At 43.2% G+C, this 22,332-nt stretch overlaps 1 protein-coding gene across 2 annotated transcripts in view; it reads left to right on the plus strand.

Moving 5' to 3' along the window:
* LOC112253657 (lysine-specific demethylase 6A) overlaps positions 1–4,991 on the plus strand; it is a 44,762-nt gene extending 39,771 nt beyond the window's left edge. For both annotated transcript variants that reach the window (XM_042296705.1, XM_042296706.1), the window contains 2 exons: positions 2,786–2,962; positions 3,168–4,991. In XM_042296705.1, coding sequence (XP_042152639.1) covers positions 2,786–2,962; positions 3,168–3,194 — 204 coding nt within the window. In that variant the 3' untranslated portion in view covers positions 3,195–4,991. The remainder of the gene's footprint in view (positions 1–2,785; positions 2,963–3,167) is intronic.
* Positions 4,992–22,332: the final 17,341 nt, after the last annotated feature.

The following is a 22,332-nucleotide window of genomic DNA, read 5'->3' on the forward strand; positions in this document are numbered from 1 at the left end:
AGCACTTACAGTTGACCGGGGCAGCACAAGCAGGGCAGAAATTTGACGAACTGACTTGTTGGAACTGACTTGTTTGGCCATGTGTATTTTTAGTTATGTTTTTTTAAATTAAACAGACCAGAATAGTGCGAATTGCGTCTTGCGTCTGGAACAGTTATTCTCAGGGATCAATTTAAACGGGGCTCAATTTGGCCAGTTCAGGGTTACAGACCCAAACTTTTTGGATATACAGAAGTTCTATTTAGTTATTATGCCTGTTCTTTGGAATGTTTTTAATGGGTTAACAGTTCTCCATTGAACACCGCATGGGGATGAATTATGGCCAGGACATCTGTTTGGTGAATAGGCCTAGGCTTAATGATTCTGATAAATGTCTTTATCAAAGTCATGTTTTTAGTGTGGAACCTGTATGTTTAGGGGATAAGAGTTGAATAAGCAATTCTAGCCGTTTGCAAGGTAGGGTTGTCATTAATGTTAGTTACCACAGCCACACAAACCCTGCCTGTTTCTACAATTTAGTTTCATAAAATCTCTTATTTTTAAACCTTTATGCCTAACCTTAAGCACATTTTTGTTTGTGGGACACAGCCCCTATATGGAAAGATAAGACTCACAAACATGGTGTTCTCCATTTTGCTTTTCGGACCCCAAAAGCATCTTGACTCGTCTGAAGTCTGTACAGCCGATTATGCCAACTTCTGTCTGTAGCCCCTAACCACTAGGCTACTCTGCTGCCCCAATATGACACCTCTGTGGAAAGGTTTTTCTCTAGGATGCCCACAGGCCTCACAAGACTTAACTGAAGGTGCCCCGATACCAGTTGAAAAAAATGAATGGAAGTATATATGGAGACAGTTTAGTGCCAAAAATAAGTGTTTAAATATATGTAAAAATATATATATTTTATTGACAGATCTTCTCTCAGATATAGGACAGACACGACAGAACAAACTTCATTGGGTTTATTTTGGGGAACTGTTCCATGTAGTGAATCTGTTATTCATTGTGTTTGTATGGGCTATATATTTGCCCTTCAATTTTTGCCCTTTAAAATAACATCAAATTGATCAGAAATACAGTGTAGACATTGTTAATGTTGTGAATGACTATTGTAGCTGGAAACTACTTTTTTTTATTTTAATGGAATATCTACATAGGCGTACAGAGGCCCATTATCAGCAACCATCACTCCTGTGTTCCAATGGCACGTTGTGTTAGCTAATCCAAGTTTATCATTTTAAAAGGCTAATTGATCATTAGGAAACCCTTTTTGCATTTGTGTTAGCACAGCTGAAAACTGTTGTTCTGATTAAAGAAGCAATACAACTGGCATCCTTTAGACTAGTTGAGTATCTGGAGCATCAGCATTTGTGGGTTTAATTACAGGCTCAAAATGGCCAGAAACAAAGAACTTCTTCTGAAAATCGTCAGTCAATTCTTGTTCTGAGAAATGAATGTTATTCCATGCGAGAAATTGCCAAGAAACTGAAGATCTCGTACAACGCTGTGTACTACTCCCTTCACATAACAGTGCAAACTGGCTCTAACCAGAATAGAAAGGAGTGGGAGGCCACGATGCACAACTGAACAAGAGGACAAGTACATTTAGTGTCTAGTTTGAGAAAAACGCCTCAAGTCCTCAACTGGCAGCTTCATTAAATAGTACCTGCAAAACACCAGTCTCAACATCAACAGTGAAGGAAGAGGTGACTCTGGGATGCTGGCCTTCTAGGCAGAGTAGCAAAGAAAAAGCCAGGTCTCAGACTAGCCAATAAAACTAAAGTATTAAGATGGGCAAAAGAACACACACTGGACACAGGAAGATTGGAAAAAGTGTTATGGACAGACAAATCTAAATTTGAGGTGTTCGGCTCACAAAGAAGAACATTCGTGAGACGCAGAAAACATGAAGATGTTGGAGTGCTTGATGCCATCTGAAGCATGGTGGAGGCAAACTGATGGTCTGGGGATGCTTTGGTGGTGGTAAAGAATTGTACAGGGTTGAAGGGATCTTGAAAGGAAGACTCGCTCCATTTTGCAATGCCATGCCATACCCTGTGGACTGCGCTTAATTGGAGACAATTTCCTCCAACAGAATAACAACCTAAAGCACAGCTCTAAACAATGCAAGAACTATTTAGGGAAGAAGCAGTCAGCTGGTATTCTGTCTATAATGGTGTAGCCAGCAAAGTCACCGGATCTCAACCCTATTGAGCTGTTGTGGGAGCAGCTTGACCTTATGGTACGTAAGAAGTGCCCATCAAGCCAATTTAACTTGCGGGAGGTACTTCAGGAAGCATGGGCTGAAATGTCTTCAGATTACCTCAACAAATTGACAACTAGAATGCCAAAGCAAATGGAGGATTCTTTGACGAAAGCAGAGTTATTTCAATTAAAAGTCATTATTTATAACCTTGTCAACGTCTTGATTTCCTTTTCATTTTGCAACTCATTTCATATATATTTTAATGGAAAACAAGGGCATTTAAGTGACCCCAAACTGTTGAAAGGTAGTATGTATGTTAATTCTACTTCAATGGGTGTTAAAATTCTAAATGAATCCCAGCTTACAGGGATTTTATTTATTTTTATTTTTACCTTTATTTAACCAGGTAGGCAAGTTGAGAACAAGTTTTCATTTACAATATGAGATATGACTGAACAGCTTCAAGGTGGAGTTTACACCTCAGGTCCACTAATCTATTACTCATGCCCATCCCTAGTTGCTGACGTGTGTTGGTTGACTGCGTTACTGATTGGTGTGTGGTGGTTGACTGTGTTCCAGGTGGAGGTGTTTAACCTGCTGTTTGTGCGGAGCGAGCTCCTCTCCAGGAAGCAGAAGCAGTACGTGGTTCACTGCCAGGACTGTGCCCGGAAAGGCAGCGCCGAGCTGGACAACTTTGTGGTTGTAGAGAAACACCGGATGGATGATCTCATGCAGGTCTACGACCAGTTCACACTAGTAAGTCACACTTTGATTTGGCTCTATTGACATTGTTGGGATGTACGTAGAGATCCTATTAAAGGACTACTTTGATTGGTATATTGGCCAGTGTTTGTGTCGAAGAGTTCCATGTGCATTTCAATAAATGGAATTCTATAAAATACCTTTTTTTGTTTCCTGTTTCATGCTCTGAATCGGTATTGAACTCCCTCTTTCTCGCCAGGCCCCTCTGCATTCATCTTCATCTTGACATTAGACATCCCTTCAGCTTCTCTGGGGCGACCAAGCATTACAGGATCTTTAATTTCAAAGGAAAAATGGACCATTTCTGATATTCAGGAAAGTCGAGACAGTCTCCCCGTATGGCTGTTCTCCACAGCGACGGCTGGAGGCAGCAGCGGCTGCGTGTGTCTATGCAACCTGTCAAGTGCGCCGTGTCAACCCCCCTCTTCCCCCTGGGGGGCGCCAGAGAGCGCACTTCCCAACACAGGACTCCCCCTTGTAACAATGGTTCAGCTCTTTTTAATGGAGGACTTAATCCAAAAACATATGGGAAAGGGGTGGGAATTATTATTGAGTGAAGATGTTTTGTAGATATTGTATCTGTCACAACTGGCAAGACCACCCTAAAAGACTACTGACTGGACAACCTGTTCTCTCTTTTTTTATTCTGTTAACAGGCTGAGATGTGATCCCTTTGTTTTCCTTCCCTCTAAGGAGCACTAGCCTAACTGGTCTTTTTCTATGGTAGATAGTAATTTTAAGACTCTTTGGATGGCAAAATCTACAAAAAAATTGTAATGTGAAGAGTTTAGGTGATTGTCTTTTAAAACATTTTTTTTACAGCTTTTATGTTTTATCTTTGTTATTTTGGAGCTATGACGTTCAGTTTTGGTTGTTTATTAGATAAAAAAAAAGAGGAAAAATGTTGGGGAAAATCAATAGCCAAGTCACAAAGTAAAATGGGTTGCACATTGACCTAAAGGAGAATTTAGCTTTTTTTATAACCAAATATGTTTTTGATGTAAATGGCATGTTTATTGAAGGGTCCAGACAGTTTTTTGCCATTTCACTTGGATTTGAGAAACTTTACCGCCACCAGCGATTGAATTCCTTCATCCTCGTTGTGCAGTATGTGGGCTCTGAAACATAAACAACAGCTCCAAAAACACCCCAATATGTCCTTTTTGAAATGGAAACACTGTGTACAGATGACGTCGTCATTCTGAACTTTATCCGCAATGTTATATTCCATTTTGTTGCGACTCAAGCGATACTATTCTACAGGTCACAGCCAAAACACTTGCGTAAATGAGGGGTACAAAGTATATTGAAAGGAGATGCTTCTACACAGGAAGTTCCAGATGCTTGTTGAATCTATGCCAAGGTGCATTGAAGCTGTTCTGGCTTGTTTTCCCAACACCCTATTAAGATGCTTTATGTTGGTGTTTCCTTTATTTTGGCAGTTACCTGTAGCAGCAGTCTACACGGAGAATGAAACAGCTGGATATGGGAAACGTCTTGAGACGCACAAAATGGAATATAGCACTGCGGAGTGACACAATTTCAAAGACCTGCATCACGTTTTTTTCAGGGCCCCCAAACTGCACAACGAGGATGAGGAAATGATTCGCTGGTTGTGCTTAAGTTTCTCAAACAAGTGAAATCGCATAAAAATGTGGACAACAATAACATGCCATTTACATCAAAATACAGATTTGGTTATAAAAAAAGCTAACTTCTCCTTTTAAGGAATAAAGTTTGATTTGTGATTTTTGTTATGTTTCTAATCTTGATGTAAATTTACACTATTTATAAATACATATTTATTGCTTGAAAATATTTGTTGATGGAATGCTGTTATTTTTTTCCAGAGTACCTGCCATTAAATTTGAAGGAGTTTTGTCATTTTAACACAACTCCTCGTACATTTTCTATATATAAATAAAACTGCTTAGCAAGCGTTGTACAGAAACTGACATTTAAAATTGTTTTATTGTTTTGAAGAATGTTTTATGATGAGTCATTAAACACAATTGTCAAATAATCCATGGATGTAATTGCTTTCACCAGTGTGTGCGTACAGTATGTCTGCAGAAATAATGAATTGTTTTGCATTCATTTATTTTGTGCTGCAGTGTTTCAACTTCTAAGACAATGTACATTTCAAGGCCACAGTGAAATGTTCTTTCTAGACAAAACAGGGTCCAATCCAAATACAGCTGACCAACGCATTAGAAATCACAACTCTGCTTCTAGAACTTGTATTTATTTGATGATACACAATCATTGTCACACAGTCTCTGAATTGGGAGAAAATACTTACCGTGAGATTAAGTGACAAGTGAGAGTGATTATTTGAGTAGGGCCTAAAACCCAGCAGACAATGTAGCTGTAGAATCAACCACACAGAATACTACACTGTATGCCAGGTCAACAACCTACCAGCAAACTGAACTAAAGATGGCTTTATGTAAATTTAGAATACAAGCTATACTAAATCAATCACAGTACATGTAATTGAGACATGAAGAACATGGCAGCCATCAGCGACCCAGTAGCCAGATGTAGCTGCTGACTGCCCCACAGGATCTACACTGACTACTGAGCAGCTGACAGACACCGACCCAAAATGGCCAACCTTGCTTGGCACAGTCCAAGCAAAGACGGCCGTCTCTTGTCACTTATTTAAACACATTCAGCAGAGGATCACTAGTAATCTAATAAGGCCTTGTTAAGGGTGTCTCCGTGTCTTTTTTGCCTCAGATGGAGTACTGCGTGTTAAGACCCTTGCAGTAAGTAATCCTGACTGGGCCACTCATTCATCTACAAAGAGGGAGTTTTTCTGCAAGGTGCAGCCAGTCTGTATAGCAGCGCCATCATCCGGTCCAGGCAGCTTCATACCTATACAGTGAACAGAGAAGAGAGGTCAGTTGCATAGAACTGACATGCAGTCAATGGAGCTCAGTTGACCACATCTCTTCCAGGTGAATAGTTCCTGTTTTATTATTATACTGAGGACTTCTAGTTGGAGGGAGATTGATTCTCCTTTAATCAGCCTGTTGTGACGTGGAAACAGAAGATCAAAGGGAATCTGGTGGCCTTGGGTTGAAGAGAATGTAAAGTCAAACAGGGGAGCAGAGTTCTACCCCACCTTAACAGCAATCCCCAGGTTATAGTGATAGACCCTGTTCTTTCCCCACACATGTAGCCCCTCCCCCACATGTGTTTGTGCAGTGTGAATTTTACACATGCTATAGGTCGCACTGGAGGGAGATTATACAATATGATGCCCTGGACCTCAAAGCCAGTTCCCCTCTAATCAGGGACTGATTTATACCAGGGATACCAGGTGTGCCCTAGACATTTCTGCTCTGAACTGCTGATTTAATCATTATGACACTGATCCAGGTGCAGTTAAGTAGACTAGTCACTAGAGTGACAAAGCACTTTTCCATGATGCCACTGAACCTGGCTGGCCCATAGAGATTGATAGAGGACTCATCTTTATATCTGTGCCATTATAGCATCTGTGACAGCTTGGGTAGTGCCATTGAGGTTACAACCCATAGGAATCCCCACCCAGTTTACTACTTGACTACTTTAAAAAGGTGGATGATGGCAATGTCCATGATGAGTCCTCTATCTACCTCTATGGGGTGGCCTCCTCTATTACTGTATCTCTTTGGTTGAAATCTTGAGGCCCAGGTAAGGGAATTGGGTGGTCAACTGCCATATATGGGTATAGAGACACAACAGTCAGGTGTGTGTGTTGAGGGACTATCACTTAGGCTAGGTTTCAATACGATCGCGCTGGTAGAGCGCTGCCGACAATTCATGTTAAACACTGCAGATGTTGACTCAATCTGAAATGACCTTGAAATGTCAAGACAACTTAACTGCTATCCACTGACTTCTCTGTTTTCCCCTCTGACCTGTCTGGCTATAATGGACAGAGCAGACAACACCAAGGCCTAGATTCAATCAGATCAAGCATTAAACAGCGATTGCAGACACCCGCATAGCAGATGTTTTGGCGGTGTTGGAAGTGGAACTGGGTTGAAGCCCTCAAATCGGTGAGCAGCTGCTCTTGCGATAATTGTCACGAAGCCACACCCACGCGTTAGAAATTCAGAATGAGAACATTTAGGCTTTTTAGAAATAATTACACTCAAATTGAAAAATCATTGAACGTAATACACAATCCAGTGTTCAAACTTGTAAAGAAGGCTGCATGGGATTTCTGTTAATGTGACTCCGTTCAGCCAATGGCAATGTCCTCTTCTGGTATAATGCCAGGAGCCGCTTGTGGATTTGACAGCTCCACCACCGATACCGCCAAAACAACCGCTATGCAGATGTCGGCCAAAGCGGATCTGATTGAATAGTACACTAAATGAATAGTCAAGTCCACCATGAGATGGATCATGTGACTCGCAGGCTTCTTAGGATGGAGGCTTTAAATGCTAGTTCCATTTACAATCAGTTCTGCAAACGCAGTCTATGGTTCCTACTACCCATGATGACTGAATTCTCCTAGACCTCCCCTTGTCCTAGAGACTGGGGGGAAAGGTAGGGGCAGCAGGTGAGAGACAGAGGAGACTCCCTGGCTCGTCTGCTGTCAGGTAGACAGGAAACTAGCGGGGCATGATAAGATGTTAAAGAGTTAGCAGAACTCATAACACTGAATATGTCTTTCCACCACCATGTGAGCACTAACCAACAGTCATGGCCCATTTCACTCCCCTCCCTCTCTCCTCTGTGAGAGCTGACGACGTGAGAGGTATTTGAAGAGAGAGGCAACTTTTCTGCAGGGGGGTAAGTGTGAGCTGTGCCCTTAGTGGCCCCCCTCTCCTTCCTGTTTCCTCTCTGGCCGTGTTGCAGACAGGTGGCCTTGACTGCTAATTTTAGCCCTGTTCATTGTCCCGATGGGGTTCTCACAGCTATGGGCCTGCAATCAACCAACTGGTTCAGTGTGTGAGCTGGGGTCAGTCGGACAACTCTCTTCATACACACACGCACACCAACACACTCACCTTCATCATCTCTGACTCATTCATTCATCTGGACTTCTACAACTAGCATGCTGTATTTTGATTGGCTCCTGTCCCCAGCCAATGCCAGGTCTCTCTCATGTAGCCCATTGATAAAGTCAGGGTCCTATAGAACATGGCACACGCTGTTCCTCCAGAGGCCAAGTCCATTCATTCATAACACAGCCATATGCTCAGAGGGTGTACGAGTGACACCAAGCCCTAAACATTACCATACATAACAATAGTTACAACCACATGCACACACACACTGCTGCACACATGAGAGAGACCTGTACAACTAGTAAAACATCTGATGGATACACAACCACGACACACTCACCCCAACAGGTTTTGTACTCACTGTGTTTGATTCCCAGACCGCCTGGCATCTCTTTCAGTCCAGCTTTCTCTCTCTCTCTCTCTCTCTCTCTCTCTCTCTCTCTCTCTCTCTCTCTCTCTCTCTCTCTCTCTCTCTCTCTCTCTCTCTCTCTCTCTCTCTCTCTCTCTCTCTCTCTCTCTCTCTCTCTCTCTCTCTCTCTCTCTCTCTCTCTCTCTCTCTCTCTCTCTCTCTCTCTCTCTCTCTCTCTCTCTCTCTCTCTCTCTCTCTCTCTCTCTCTCTCTCTCTCTCTCTCTCTCTCTCTCTCTCTCTCTCTCTCTCTCTCTCTCAGCTCTTTTCCTTGTCACCTTTCTTTCCTCTGCGGAGAACGAGAGAGGGGGCAGAGAGAGAGGGGGGTGGAAGAAGAACGAGAGAGGGGGCAGAGAGAGAGAGAGGGGGTGGAAGAAGAAAGATAGAGGGGGAGGGGAAGAAAGAGAGAGAGAGATTCCATGTGAAACTGCATTCCAGTGTGTTCAATAAGTAATGAGCTGTAGATGTGTCAGTCTTGAGGCGGGGCCCAGTGTTCTCTATTTCTTTCTACTTGTCTGTTCTTTGGCTCTTTTCTCACCTGTGTCCATCGTGTACTTCTCCTATCCTATATTTCTCAGTCTTTTATCTCTCAATGAATCCACATACTTCAGTATGTATGTGTGACAGAAAGTCAGTCAGTCACGCAGTGTGACATGGAGATGGCAGACTTCTTGAAAAGGAGCCGGTAGCATTAAGGGTCTTGAGCTTTCTCAGTCAACGACTGGTCCGGAGGCGCAAGTAACTCTGACATATATGTGAATGGGGAGGCTTGGAAGAGGACACTCATTGAGAAAAACTAGGGGAGTTGGTTTTCCGTGTAGCAACTGACCAGAGAAAGTGCCATGAAAAGAATAATGGTGCCATGATCTCAAGTACAGAGCAATCATAGTGTGTTGCATCTGACTCTTGATCATTCATTGTGTCACTGTTAAAATCAAGTAAATGAATACAATTCATCTACGGTAGTTCTGTCAAATTTAGTTTGGCCATCAGGTGACCTAGATGGTTTTCCATTGGTTCTTCCTGTGCTGCGTTTCTGCAGTGTGTTGCCATGGAAACCTGGAGCCAAGGGTACTTGGCTGTTCAAAGTGGAGGAGTTATGTGCATGTAAGCGGGTAGAGATGGATTTTTTTATGTTTAATCTTTATTTAACTAGGCAAGTCAGTTAAGAACAAATTATTTTTACAATGACGGCCTACCCTGGCCAAACCCTAACCCGGATGATGCTGTGCCAATTGTGCGCCACCCTCATCTGCCCCTATGGGGAGGGAAATAGTAAAACACTGCCCCTATGTGGAGGGAAACAGTTAAACACTGCCCCTATGGGGAGGGAAACAGTTAAACACTGCCCCTATGGGGAGGGAAACAGTTAAACACTGCCCCTATGTGGAGGGAAACAGTTAAACACTGCCCCTATGGGGAGGGAAACAGTTAAACACTGCCCCTATGGGGAGGGAAACAGTTAAACACTGCCCCTATGTGGAGGGAAACAGTTAAACACTGCCCCTATGGGGAGGGAAACAGTAAGACACTGCCCCTATGGGGAGGGAAACAGTTAAACACTGCCCCTATGTAGAGGGAAACAGTTAAACACTGCCCCTATGGGGAGGGAAACAGTAAGACACTGCCCCTATGGGGAGGGAAACAGTTAAACACTGCCCCTATGTAGAGGGAAACAGTTAAACACTGCCCCTATGGGGAGGGAAACAGTTAAACACTGCCCCTATGGGGAGGGAAACAGTAAGACACTGCCCCTATGGGGAGGGAAACAGTTAAACACTGCCCCTATGTAGAGGGAAACAGTTAAACACTGCCCCTATGTGGAGGGAAACAGTTAAACACTGCCCCTATGGGGAGGGAAACAGTAAGACACTGCCCCTATGGGGAGGGAAACAGTAAGACACTGCCCCTATGGGGAGGGAAACAGTAAGACACTGCCCCTATGTGGAGGGAAACAGTAAGACACTGCCCCTATGTGGAGGGAAACAGTTAAACACTGCCCCTATGTGGAGGGAAACAGTAAGACACTGCCCCTATGTGGAGGGAAACAGTAAGACACTGCCCCTATGGGGAGGGAAACAGTTAAACACTGCCCCTATGTGGAGGGAAACAGTAAGACACTGCCCCTATGGGGAGGGAAACAGTAAGACACTGCCCCTATGGGGAGGGAAACAGTTAAACACTGCCCCTATGGGGAGGGAAACAGTTAAACACTGCCCATATGTGGAGGGAAACAGTTAAACACTGCCCCTATGTGGAGGGAAACAGTAAGACACTGCCCACATGGACACTCACTAGTCCTCTCACACAAGTCATCCACCTCAAACATCTGACAAACACACCTACAGTACAGGAGATACTGCCACCTGCACATCACTAACTGTAACACATCCACAAGTCTACACACACACCAAACGCACCACACGTTCTCCTCTTTTCATTGCAACATGAAATGTTGAGGAATGTGTGGTAGACTAGTCATTCCAATCTGATGTGGGTGCTGAGAGCTGATAGAATCCCACTTCAGGATCGGGTTGCTCATTGGAATAATTGTCATTTGTGAGTGGGCGATTGCTTTTGTAGGCAGGCGTCGAAGAGTGGACAATCTCAGATGATTTTATGCTAATCCAGCACCACCATTACTGCTCGAACCATAGTCAACTCTGGTAGACACATACCTTTGATGCTACACTATTATATTCATTACTGATATGTGTCTCATATTTTCATTTCTGCATTTATCTACTTGAAATATTTGGGAAAGCGTAGGCAGTGGTGGGAAAAGTACCCAATTGGAAAGGGGGAGACCTAGTCAGTTGTCCAACAATGTATTCAACTGAAATGTGTCTTCCATCAGAGAGGTGGGGGGGGGGACTGCCTTAAACGACATCCACGTCTTCGGCGCCCGGGGAACAGTTGTTTAACTGCCTTGTTCAGGGGCAGATTTTTACCTTGTCAACTCAGGGATTCGATCCAGCAACCTTCCGGTTACTGGCCCAATGCTCTAACCACTAACTGTCATACTTGAGTTAAAAGTAAAGATACCGTAATAGAAAATGACTCAAATAAAAATGAACGTCACCCAGTAAAATACCACTTGTGTAAAAGTCTGAAAATATTTAGTTTAAAATATACTTAAGTATCAAAAGTAAATGTAATTGCTAAAATATACTTTCAATTATATAATTTCAAATTCCTTATATTAACCAAATGGCATGATTTTCTTGTTTTTTACATTTATGGATAGCCAGGGGCACACTCCAACACTCAGACATCATTTACAAACAAAGTATTTGTGTTTAGTGAGTCCGCCAGATCAGAGGCAGTAGGGATGACCAGGGATGTTCTCTTGATAAGTGCGTGAATTGGACCATTTTCCTGTCCTGCTAAGAACTCAAAATGTAACCAGTACTTTTGGGTGTCAGGGAAAATGTATGGAGTAAAAAGTACATTATTTTTCTTTAGGAATGTAGTGAAGTAAAAGTAAAAGTTGTTAAAAATATAAATAGTAAAGTACCGATACCCCAAAAAACAACTTAAGTAAAAAATACTTTAAAGTACTACTTAAGTCAGGTATTTTGACCCTTAGCGAAACCATTGTACAGGTGTTGGATCTTAATTTGACCACCCCGTTGTCGCAGGAAATGCAAACATGTAGTGTGTTCACGGTTTAAAAATACTTCTAAAGTTTGTATCAACACCTACAAACATGTCAATGTCAACATGTTAATTATAATCCACACAATAATTTAAATTTCCTGTTGCTGCAGGATTATTTTCCTGTTCTGAGAAACTGGTCAAATTAATAACCTACACCTGTAGCTCAGTAGCCTACCATACCTCTCCACCTGTTGGAAAGGATTGGAAAAAAACAGGCCAGAAATCCAAACTAACCTATAACTGTGATAGCATTTTACATTAGGCTCAGGCTATATCTACAATGTTGCAGTGCAAACAAAGAAATGTGCTGGTGGTAGCATAATCATGTGCTTTTTTTCTATTTCTTTAAAAGACTGACCTTTGAGTGAAAGAAACAGTAGTTTTGGTGTAAAATAGGTGAGAGTGCGAGTAGCCTAGTTAGTCTTCGTCATCTGACTACTTTCCCTTGGACACTGGGCTGTCAGTCAGCAGATCCATCAGCATAGACGGTATCATGTGAAGACGAAACAACATGTCAGCAACCCAAATGCCATTTAGAACTAATGAGGAAGCCGAGGAATGTGCGTAGTCCTTTCAGAACTTGCCTCATTCTTCCTTCTGGCCCCTTCTCTCCCTCTTTTCAGTCATGGGTTCTCCCCTGGGTAATCGCATTCCAAAACACACAAGAATTCCCCCTCTCCTCACATACCACCCCTCCAACCTAGACTCAGGGGTAGATGTAACATAGTAAACGAACATCCGAGATGCTCATATTAGTATGATAAGTATTAATTTGTGGAAGTCCATCATCCATTTCGTATATGTTATGATTTATAATTTGTATGAATTTGCAATACGTATGATGTTACGAATTCCAATTTGATGTGGCTAACGTTAACTAGGTGGCTAACATTAGCTAGGCTATGGGTTAAAGTTAGGGTTAAAAGAAAAACCACAAATTCCTATAATTTAGTGCTAAACCATATATTTTGTGAACAAATATTTATTTTTATCGTTATAATAAGGTTGGTAGCAACATGTGAAAATCATTGTGAAAATCTGTTGCAGCTCAATTCAACTGCAATACCCACAATTACAATCCTCTCTTTTTGCTGGCTGGCTAGCTATCTAGCTAGCAAACGTAGCTACACACAATAATACCAAAGTCAATATCAGCATGTGAAGTAGCTAGTTGGCTGTAAAATAGCCTAAACAAACTGCACTATCAATTTAGGAGACTACAATGTCACCATGTTCAACCTGCAGATCGATGTGCCTCACAGAGTGGAGTCTGACATTCACAACGGCCATGCAATGGCACCATGCAATGCACCCTGGACTGAAGAGGCAGACAATGTGGTGGACCCTCTATTAAATTACACATTTCTCAAGGTAGGAATACTCTAATGGCTCATTCAAGAGAAGACAACCTCCCGTGTTGACATCGACCTGTATTGAAATCGGACATGTACGTTAGTCATTTTCGCAATCCAAAAGTTGTATTCTTATTAACTTCCAGTGTTGTGAGGGCAGCTTTATCACAATGCTACATCATACCGGCCTAATTTCTGCCTGCTAGAATGGCAATAGCTCAGATACACATGAAAACAACAAATGACCCCAGGAATGGAGAGAACATCACTCAGAAATGGGCAAATATTTCCTTTAAGGTTAGGGTTAGGAGTTAGGTTAAAGGCTTTGGGTTAGCTAACATGCTAAGTAGTTGCAAAGTAGCTATAAAGTAGTAAGTAGTTGCAAAGTTGCTAATTAGCTAAATTGCTAAAGTTGTCCATGATGAGATTCGAACACACAACTTTTGTTGCTAGACACCCGTGATGAGATTGGAACGCAACCATTGGGATGAACCTTTGGGTTTGTGTTATACCACACTCCTTTCGTTTTTGCATTAAGTAACCTTCTATCTTATATAACCATACCAAACTTAACATATACTAATGTGAGTGTTTATATGTTCAAACTTAAAATATTCTGATTTGAGTGTTGATATGTTACGTCTAGTCTATGAGACCAGGCTGTCCATTCTCTCCTCCAAAAGGCAAAAAAAAAACAGTTAACTCCAGAAACCTCTCAAAACCAGTTTCGTTTAACATTATGGTTGGTTCACGGTTCTATGTTAAAATAGACAAGTATCATTTAGTTAATGAGCGACCGTTGTGTTTATAAAAGAGATCAAAACGCTAGGCGCATTCCAGTGATCTGGAGCCAACTTCGTCCGACCGTGAGACCCTGGCTGCGCCAAGCCGCGAGACCACACACTTTGTTGCGCTACCTACCAAACACACCGGAACACAACTTGTCCCATAATTCTGCAGTAGCCTATCTATAGCTTCGTTATAGCATTGCCTTAACAACTTTAATGATAACGTAGAATACTCTTACAACTTTCATCAGTTTAATTTACAGAATAAACAAATGTGATAAGCGCATTGGAATGTTGGCATTCTATTTTGCCCTGCAAGCAAACATTATACAACATTATTTTCAGAACAACCAGATTTCAGAAAATCTAGCCATTATTCTCACCACTAAAGAAGCTCAACCCCTAAGCTAAAGAAATGTTTTTATCCATTCAACCAGCCTACCTTTTGTGACTGCATGTGTTGAACGGTCCACGTCGAGTTGTAGCTGATCTGAGAAAACATTGAGAAACAAACCGACTTCTGTTTCCAAGAAGTGGACAGGAAAGTTCTTACAAACGCGTAAAAAGTGCATTATCGAGAATGTAGCCAAGGCTACCTCATGATGTCTTACCAATATCCTCTCATATCCTCCTCCTCGTGTCGATTCCCAGTCCATATCCTTAGCCTGCCTGCCCTGCGCCTCGAGGGTTTTCTTTTATGGACCGCACACCAAGGCTATGGGTCGGAAGTGCCGCGCTTCGCAATGCCTTCCGCGAAGGCAAGTTGGTGCCTATCCACAGAAGACATACATTCTCTATAATTACCGCTGATCTCATTGTCTACCGCAAACACTTTCCGAAACCCCCAGGCCAGTCGTGGGAGGGGGTCTCTTATAGGTCAATATAGGTTTAACAAATGTCACAATCAAATGTGTTTTTCATGCCATGGTTGGTTATTCGACATCTGATAATGAAGACGGAGACAGACGGTTCATCGAGACTGTGAGTATACTGTCGCAAGTACATGACACACCGATTGCTTCAAATCAATTAGAAATTGAAAATCAAAGAAGTCAAAAGGTAATGCGAGTCAACATCTCAGAAATTGACTGGGAGAGAGAGAGTGATAATTATTTGTGTGGTCAATCTGCATTTGTAAAATCATTTCTTGCATGAGTGGCAGACGACTTGTTATTTATTCCCCGTAACACACCTGCTCTTTCACTGCCAAGTCTAAACCCACAGACACTCCTAAAGAAACACAAAAAAAGACACCAAAGATTCTAAGGTGGCAAAACTCTACTATAAGGAACACTAACGTGAAATCTACTTAAACAAGTATTTAAAAAAAAAGGCAATATCAACCACCTATCTTGTGCCCCACCCTCTTCAGCCTTCACCATACCCCCAACACACACACCGGAACTCTCACGACTTTCCCAATATCATTGCTTCCGAAAGAAATGTTCGGGAACAAATCATAAGTGAACACACACGCACGCGCACACACACCCTCTTTTTCCTTAGCAGCTGTTGTCAATGGGAAATGATTCCTTCTCCTTCATCTCAACAAGACTGGAGACATTGGTAAGACAAATATCCTTATCACATTTCTACAACATGATCGGTAGAGCTCATTTTGAAAGAGTACTATAAGCAGAACAGTACTGATAGGATTTCAGAGTAATCAGCAGCGTGACTGTTTGACTGCAGAGCAATATCTAAGCAAATGTAACACAGCTGTAGCTGTGAATCGTCTGCACACACACACAGACACACATATACAAACACATACAGTATGCAGTGCTCCAAATACAAAGACACACATATACAAACACATACAGTATGCACACACACACACACACACACAGACACACACACAGACACACACACACACACACAGACACACGCACAGCTGAGATAGTGAGTTCTTACCTGTGCACATGGTCCAGACAGTGTCTGCTCAGAACACTCCGAACAACGTGCTCTGGCTCCTCTCTCTCTCTCTCTCTCTCTCTCTCTCTCTCGCTCTCTTGCTCTCTTCACAATGTCATTTTTTGTCTTAGTCCTGTTTTGCATATTTTTTCTGTTATTATTTATCTTCTCTCTCTTCTCTCCATTCACTGGTCACCGTTCTTTCATTATCTGATTTTCAATTCTCTCTCTTTTCTCATCTCTCCGTCTCCCTCTCACTCTACAGCAGTCTATGGAAACCTGTTGTGGCAATCTCACTCTCTTTTCCTCGTCTCTCTCTCTCTCTCTCTCTCTGCAGTAGCCTACAGAGTATAGCTGTTGTCCTCTGTCTGTCTGTTGGTCAGTCTGTCTGTGAGCAGTGTCTATTGTGGCAGTCCCAGTCCATACTGATCAATGGGCTAGCTGCAAGCAAGCTTAACTACATAGCGCCTCCCATCCTCAGCTTAACACTCCCGAGCGTGTGCGTGTCGGCGTGTGTGTGTGTGTGAGAGAGAGGAGGCTTCCTTCCCACACACTGCTTTCCAGAGCTTTTAGCCCCCACAGTACCTACCCAGAAAACACCCGCCAGCTGACCACTCCATACCCCACGCAAAGCACTCCAGCGCCAACACACACACACAATTCACATCTTAGTATTGAACGTCATTACACATTTCCCTTCCTTCATCAGCTATTATATTGACAGCCTTGTGACTAGGAAGATGTGTTCTTAATTCAGGCTTTGTATGGACACAGAGACTAGCTATAACCCTTATATAACAGCCACAGTATCTTTCTGCTCCATCCACTATCTGAGCAACAGCAACCAGCACACAAAATCAATGGGAATTATTTAACCTCAAGAGTCACAAGGGTCAAATCTAATTAGAATGAATTAACCAGCAGTTTGGGGAGAAATCCATGGATCAGAAGACCTGCTGTGCCTGGACCCAACCCAAACGGGTGAAACTAGACCAATGTTATTGAAGCTACTCTAGATGTAAGGATTCCAATGTTTTTCTGTGTAGCCTACAGTATGTAACAATTGTATGGAAAAAGACAGTAACTCTGACTTATATAATGAAAGTATGCGTTAGAGTCTCTGTGCGGTGTAGCTTGAAACATCTCACTGAATGTTTTAGCAATATTCCCAGAGAGTGGCTGGCTCACACCATAGTCATTTACATTCAGGTAATGTATTGGTGTCTAAAGGGATCAAATCTGGGTGGGTGGAAAATATACACTTCTTCACCGGAATATGAAAACAGACTGACAGAGAGAGAGAGTATGATGGAGAGAGAGGGGGGGAAAGAGAGAGAGAGAGAGTGAGAGAGTATGATGGAGAGAGAGGGGGAAAGAGAGAGAGAGAGAGAGAGAGAGTATGATGGAGAGAAAGGGGGGGGGCTATTAGACAGTTAAGTCACTCAGAATTTACGATTAATTACATTTCAAATCACCACTGGGAAGGAAAGAGTGCTCTCTAAGAGATAGTTGTTGGGCACTGGGCAAAATGAGAAGAGGACTGTTGTCATGTGTTTAGGGAGAATGCTTTGCATGCAAGCACAGATCATTGACAGAGCCCAACAAGAACCCATATTAGACAGTATCATTTTTGGGGCTTGTTAATATTGCCCCATATTAATTACACCATCCCTGTTGTGTCTCTGGCTTGGAGATGTGGTGTTTCAAAAGGAAGGGCAAACAAGGAACCAGTTTCACCATGTCTTGCGGTGTGTCATGCATAACCTCAAACTTTACTGCTGAAGTAGATGTGCAGCCTGTTTTTATTTTATAAAGACGGAGGGTCTGTTCACTCTCTTATGTCTTCTCTACATCTGGAGTATGGTTCATGATGATTCACTATTCTATTTTAATATCATTTTCCAAAATCAGTCAATTCAATACAGGACTAGCTGTATGTAAATAGTCCTAGAGATTCTGCAGTGTCATGATTGGAAGAATTTGACCGATTTAGTACAATTCCTACCATTCTCGGGAGGTTGTCCATTTCTAAAGAGAACCTTGTATTTTGCAACTGCAATAGACAACTCTGCCAATCATTCCAATGTTTTCTTTTCTGCGGCAAAGCTTGGGGAGCCTTGTTGAGGGCGGCCTCCCTCTTTACAAAAGCTTGGGGAGCCTTGTTGAGGGCGGCCTCCCTCTACAAAAAACAGTCAGCGACAGTTAGTGAAACAATAGAAGACAAGAGAGGATACACTTCCCACACCGGCACACAAAGTACACAATAATATAGACTTGGTGGCTGGAACACTCATCCTGCTGGAACATTCATCCTGCTGGAACACTCATCCTGCTGGAACACTCATCCTGCTGGGTGCGCTGGTGTTACGTTCCCCAGATTATGTGTTGTAGTTTGTGTATTTGCATGTGTTTATTTCAGGAAATGGCTTCCTGAAATCCCTCAAGCAGCTGATTGGTCGACTCCAGGGCTAATTGGAGAGCTGACCCCGCCCCCTCGTCAAGACACAGCTGTCTCCAATTACCCATTCCTTTAGAAGCTATATAAAAGCCAGTGTTCTGTTCAGAAGAGCTCTTTTTTGTAGAGGATTTTGCTGGAGGTAGATTTGCTAGAGAGATTTGCTGGGAGGTCATTGTAGAGATTTTGCTAGATTTTGATTTTGCTGGGAGTTCATTGCTGAGAGTTGGTATGTTTTGTGAGTTTGTTGCTCAGAATTTATTTGATGTCCTTTGTCTCTTAGTTTGTTTGTGAAATTGTTTAATATTCTGTTTCATTTGTTCCCAGGGGGGAAGGGGAAGGCACCTAGGGAGTGCTTAGGCAAGAGGCCCGCGGGCATACATATACCCGTAGCATAATCGCTGTCTAGGCACACTAGGTAAGACCTGGGCGGACCACCCCTTGTATTTTGGTTAGGGCACCAGGTGGTGCTAAATTAGGTAAGTAGTGGGTAGGCAGGTAAGATAGGAGAGGGGGTGGGGGGCTTTGAGATTTACTTTCTTTGCTTTGGTTCCGTCCAGCCCCTTTTCCCCATATTACCGTGTAAAGGAATAAAGTCCTTGTAAACGGTACCACATTCTGCTTGTTGTCATTTTTACTCGCACCTACAGTCCATACCTTTTTCGCTTCACAGAGAGTTTAGTTGTAGCAGGGTGTTGCGTTCCCTCTTCATAGAGGCGTGCGTAACATAATGGGGGCTCATCCGGGATCTTTCCATTAAACCCACCGGACCCTGCTGCTCTGAGCTCTCTCTGTGGTTAGTGATTGAGGTGTGATGGTAGGTTGTGAGTTTGGATGACTTGTTTAGTTAGTGTGTTCAGGAGACTGCATTGTAAAAGATGGCTGCCTCAGCCATCTCCAAGTTTTTTGAAGCGCCCTCTATTGATTGTTTGGTGAGGTTTCGTAAAGTAGACCTTGTAGCTATAGCTGACCATTATGGATTTGTATTCCCTGAGAAAGCCCTAAAGGCTGAGCTGTTGGTGCTAGTCAGGGAGGGTTTAGTGAGAGAACGGATTCTCTCATTGCAAGGAGAGGAGACTGGTAGACCTTCTGATGCCAAGTCAGAGGACAGGGTGGAGGAAGGGGTTCCTCGTACCCCCTTTACTTCTGCTTTGGGTCGTTCAGATGGGACTGCTAGGCTGAAGGTGAGGCTGGCTCGGTTAGAAATGGAGCAAAAAGATAAAGAGAGACAGATGAATTTTGAACTTGAAATTAGGAAAATAGAAGCTGACAAGGAGGTGAGGATCCGACAACTGGAGCTAGATGCTGGCTCCAGTGCGACTCCACAAGCTGCTCATCATCAAGCCCACTTCGATGTGAGTAAAAACATAGCTTTAGTCCCTCCATTCCGAGAGTCGGAAGTTGATTATTATTTCTCTGCGTTTGAGCGTGTGGCCGCTGCGCTGCATTGGCCACTCGAGGTTTGGCTGCTTCTGTTACAATGTAAATTGTCTGGGAAAGCCCAGGAAATAGTAGCTGCTCTCTCCCTGGAAGACAGTTTACATTACGATACAGTTAAAACTACCGTGTTGCGGGCTTATGAGTTGGTGCCTGAAGCTTATAGGCAGCGCTTCAGGAACCACAAAAACGTCTCACCGTACATTTGTTGAATTTGCTAGGGAGAAAGAGTCTCTGTTTAGTCGTTGGTGTTCAGCCAGCAAAGCTAACACCTTTGCTGATATTCGGGAGTTGATGCTGTTGGAGGACTTTAAAAGCAACCTCCCAGATAGACTTGTAGTTCATTTAAATGAACAGAAAGTGGTGACATTGGCCCAAGCAGCAGTGTTGGCAGATGAGTACGCTTTGACACACAAGACTGTCTTTGGTGCACCACGTTTTGAAGGCCGGACGATTACGTCATCAGTTCCTCGTTCAGGTCGCTTTTCCTCTGACAACCCTAAGCCTTTTCATGAAGTCCGTGAATGTTTTTACTGTCACCAAAAGGGTCACGTGATTGCGGACTGCCCAGTTTTGAAAAATAAACCGCAACAGTCCCAGTCACCATCCCCAAAAATGAAAAGTTTGGGTTTAGTCAAGTCTTTGGATCGTCCATTGGATCGAGATATTGACTCAGCATTTGAGAAACCGGATCCTGTCTATGCTCCGTTTATCTCTGCCGGTTATGTTTCCTTAACAGGAGAACCAACTGATCAAAAGCCTATCCAAATCCTACGAGACACCGGGGCGGTGCAGTCAGTAATCATTACTGATGCTTTACCCTGGTCTCCTGAAACGTATTGTGGCTCACATGTCATATTACAGGGGATAGAGACAAAAACCGTACCTGTACCATTACACTGGGTCCACTTAGTGTCAGACTTGGTATCAGGACGTTTCCGTGTTGGTGTAGTGTCTACACTGCCAGTATCAGGAGTAAAATTGCTACTAGGGAATGATATTGCTGGTGGTAATGTCACTCCTGTGTTAGAGGTAGTAGACAACCCAGAAATCAGAACTACAGATGAGAAATTGGTTCAAGCATTTCCACATGTTTTCCCTGCTTGTGTGTTAACGAGGGCACAATCTCGCAAGCTAGGAGATGTGGTGGATTTGGCTAGTTCTATTTTTGAGAATGTTGAGGTAGAAGACAATGCACTGAGTATTCCTTCTGCATTGCCGACAGTTTTTACCCCCGTAAAAACTAAGGCAGGGGAAAACGAAATCGCGCCCCAATTACATGACATTCTTTTGTCTGTCACCCCTGAGAAGGTGATTGAATGTCAAAAAGAAGACACCAGTCTTCGCAAGTGTTTTGCTTCGGTAATTTCCATTGAGGAAGCTAAAACTAGAGAGACTGCCTACTTTATGGAAGCAGGAGTTTTGATGCGCAAATGGGCATCTCATGACACCATTAATGACTGGTGTGTCAAGTGGTTGTTCCTACACCGTTCCGACAGCAGGTGCTGTCACTCGCCCATGACCAGGCGTGGTCTGGACACTTGGGGATCACAAAGACCTATAACCGGGTCCTTCGTCATTTCTTCTGGCCAGGTTTGAAGTCTGACGTGGTCCAATTTTGTAAAACATGTCACATGTCAACTCACTGGGAAAGTGAATCAAACAGTTCCACGAGCGCCACTCTGCCCGATTCCTGTGGTAGGGGAACCGTTTGAAAGGGTGATAAAGACACCAGATCGAAGGCGTTCTTCCCGTGTGTGTCATGTTAACATGCTGAAAACATATTATGTGCGTGATTCTCCCGACAGCTCCTCAGGTAAGCCGGTCCAGCCCGCCGTCTCCAGTGGGGCTGCGGTGGTGCTGAAGCCTGGCTGGGACCTAGATGAGGATAAGGAGGACGGGTTGGAGTTACGCCATATGTTACAGCAAGGTGAACGCCTATGTAATTCAGAGATGCTGAATAACGTATATGTCGGCTCCAGTGCCTTGCCTGTAGTGGTCTTCACAGACCATAATCCGTTGGTGTTCTTGAAACAAATGTACAACCAGAACCGCCGCCTTATGCGGTGGGCTCTGATTGTGCAAAGATATAATGTACAGATAGCTTATGTGAAGGGCTCGGCGAATGTGGTTGCTGACGCTCTATCACGGGTTTACTAACTGGGGATACTTTGGCATTTATTATTGCAAAACTAGGTTTGCAATTTTTGTGGTGGGCGTGTTACGTTCCCCAGATTATGTGTTGTAGTTTGTGTATTTGCATGTGTTTATTTCAGGAAATGGCTTCCTGAAATCCCTCAAGCAGCTGATTGGTCGACTCCAGGGCTAATTGGAGAGCTG

The sequence above is a fragment of the Oncorhynchus tshawytscha genome, linkage group LG14 (genome assembly GCF_018296145.1).
Source record: "Oncorhynchus tshawytscha isolate Ot180627B linkage group LG14, Otsh_v2.0, whole genome shotgun sequence".
NCBI lineage: Eukaryota > Metazoa > Chordata > Actinopteri > Salmoniformes > Salmonidae > Oncorhynchus > Oncorhynchus tshawytscha.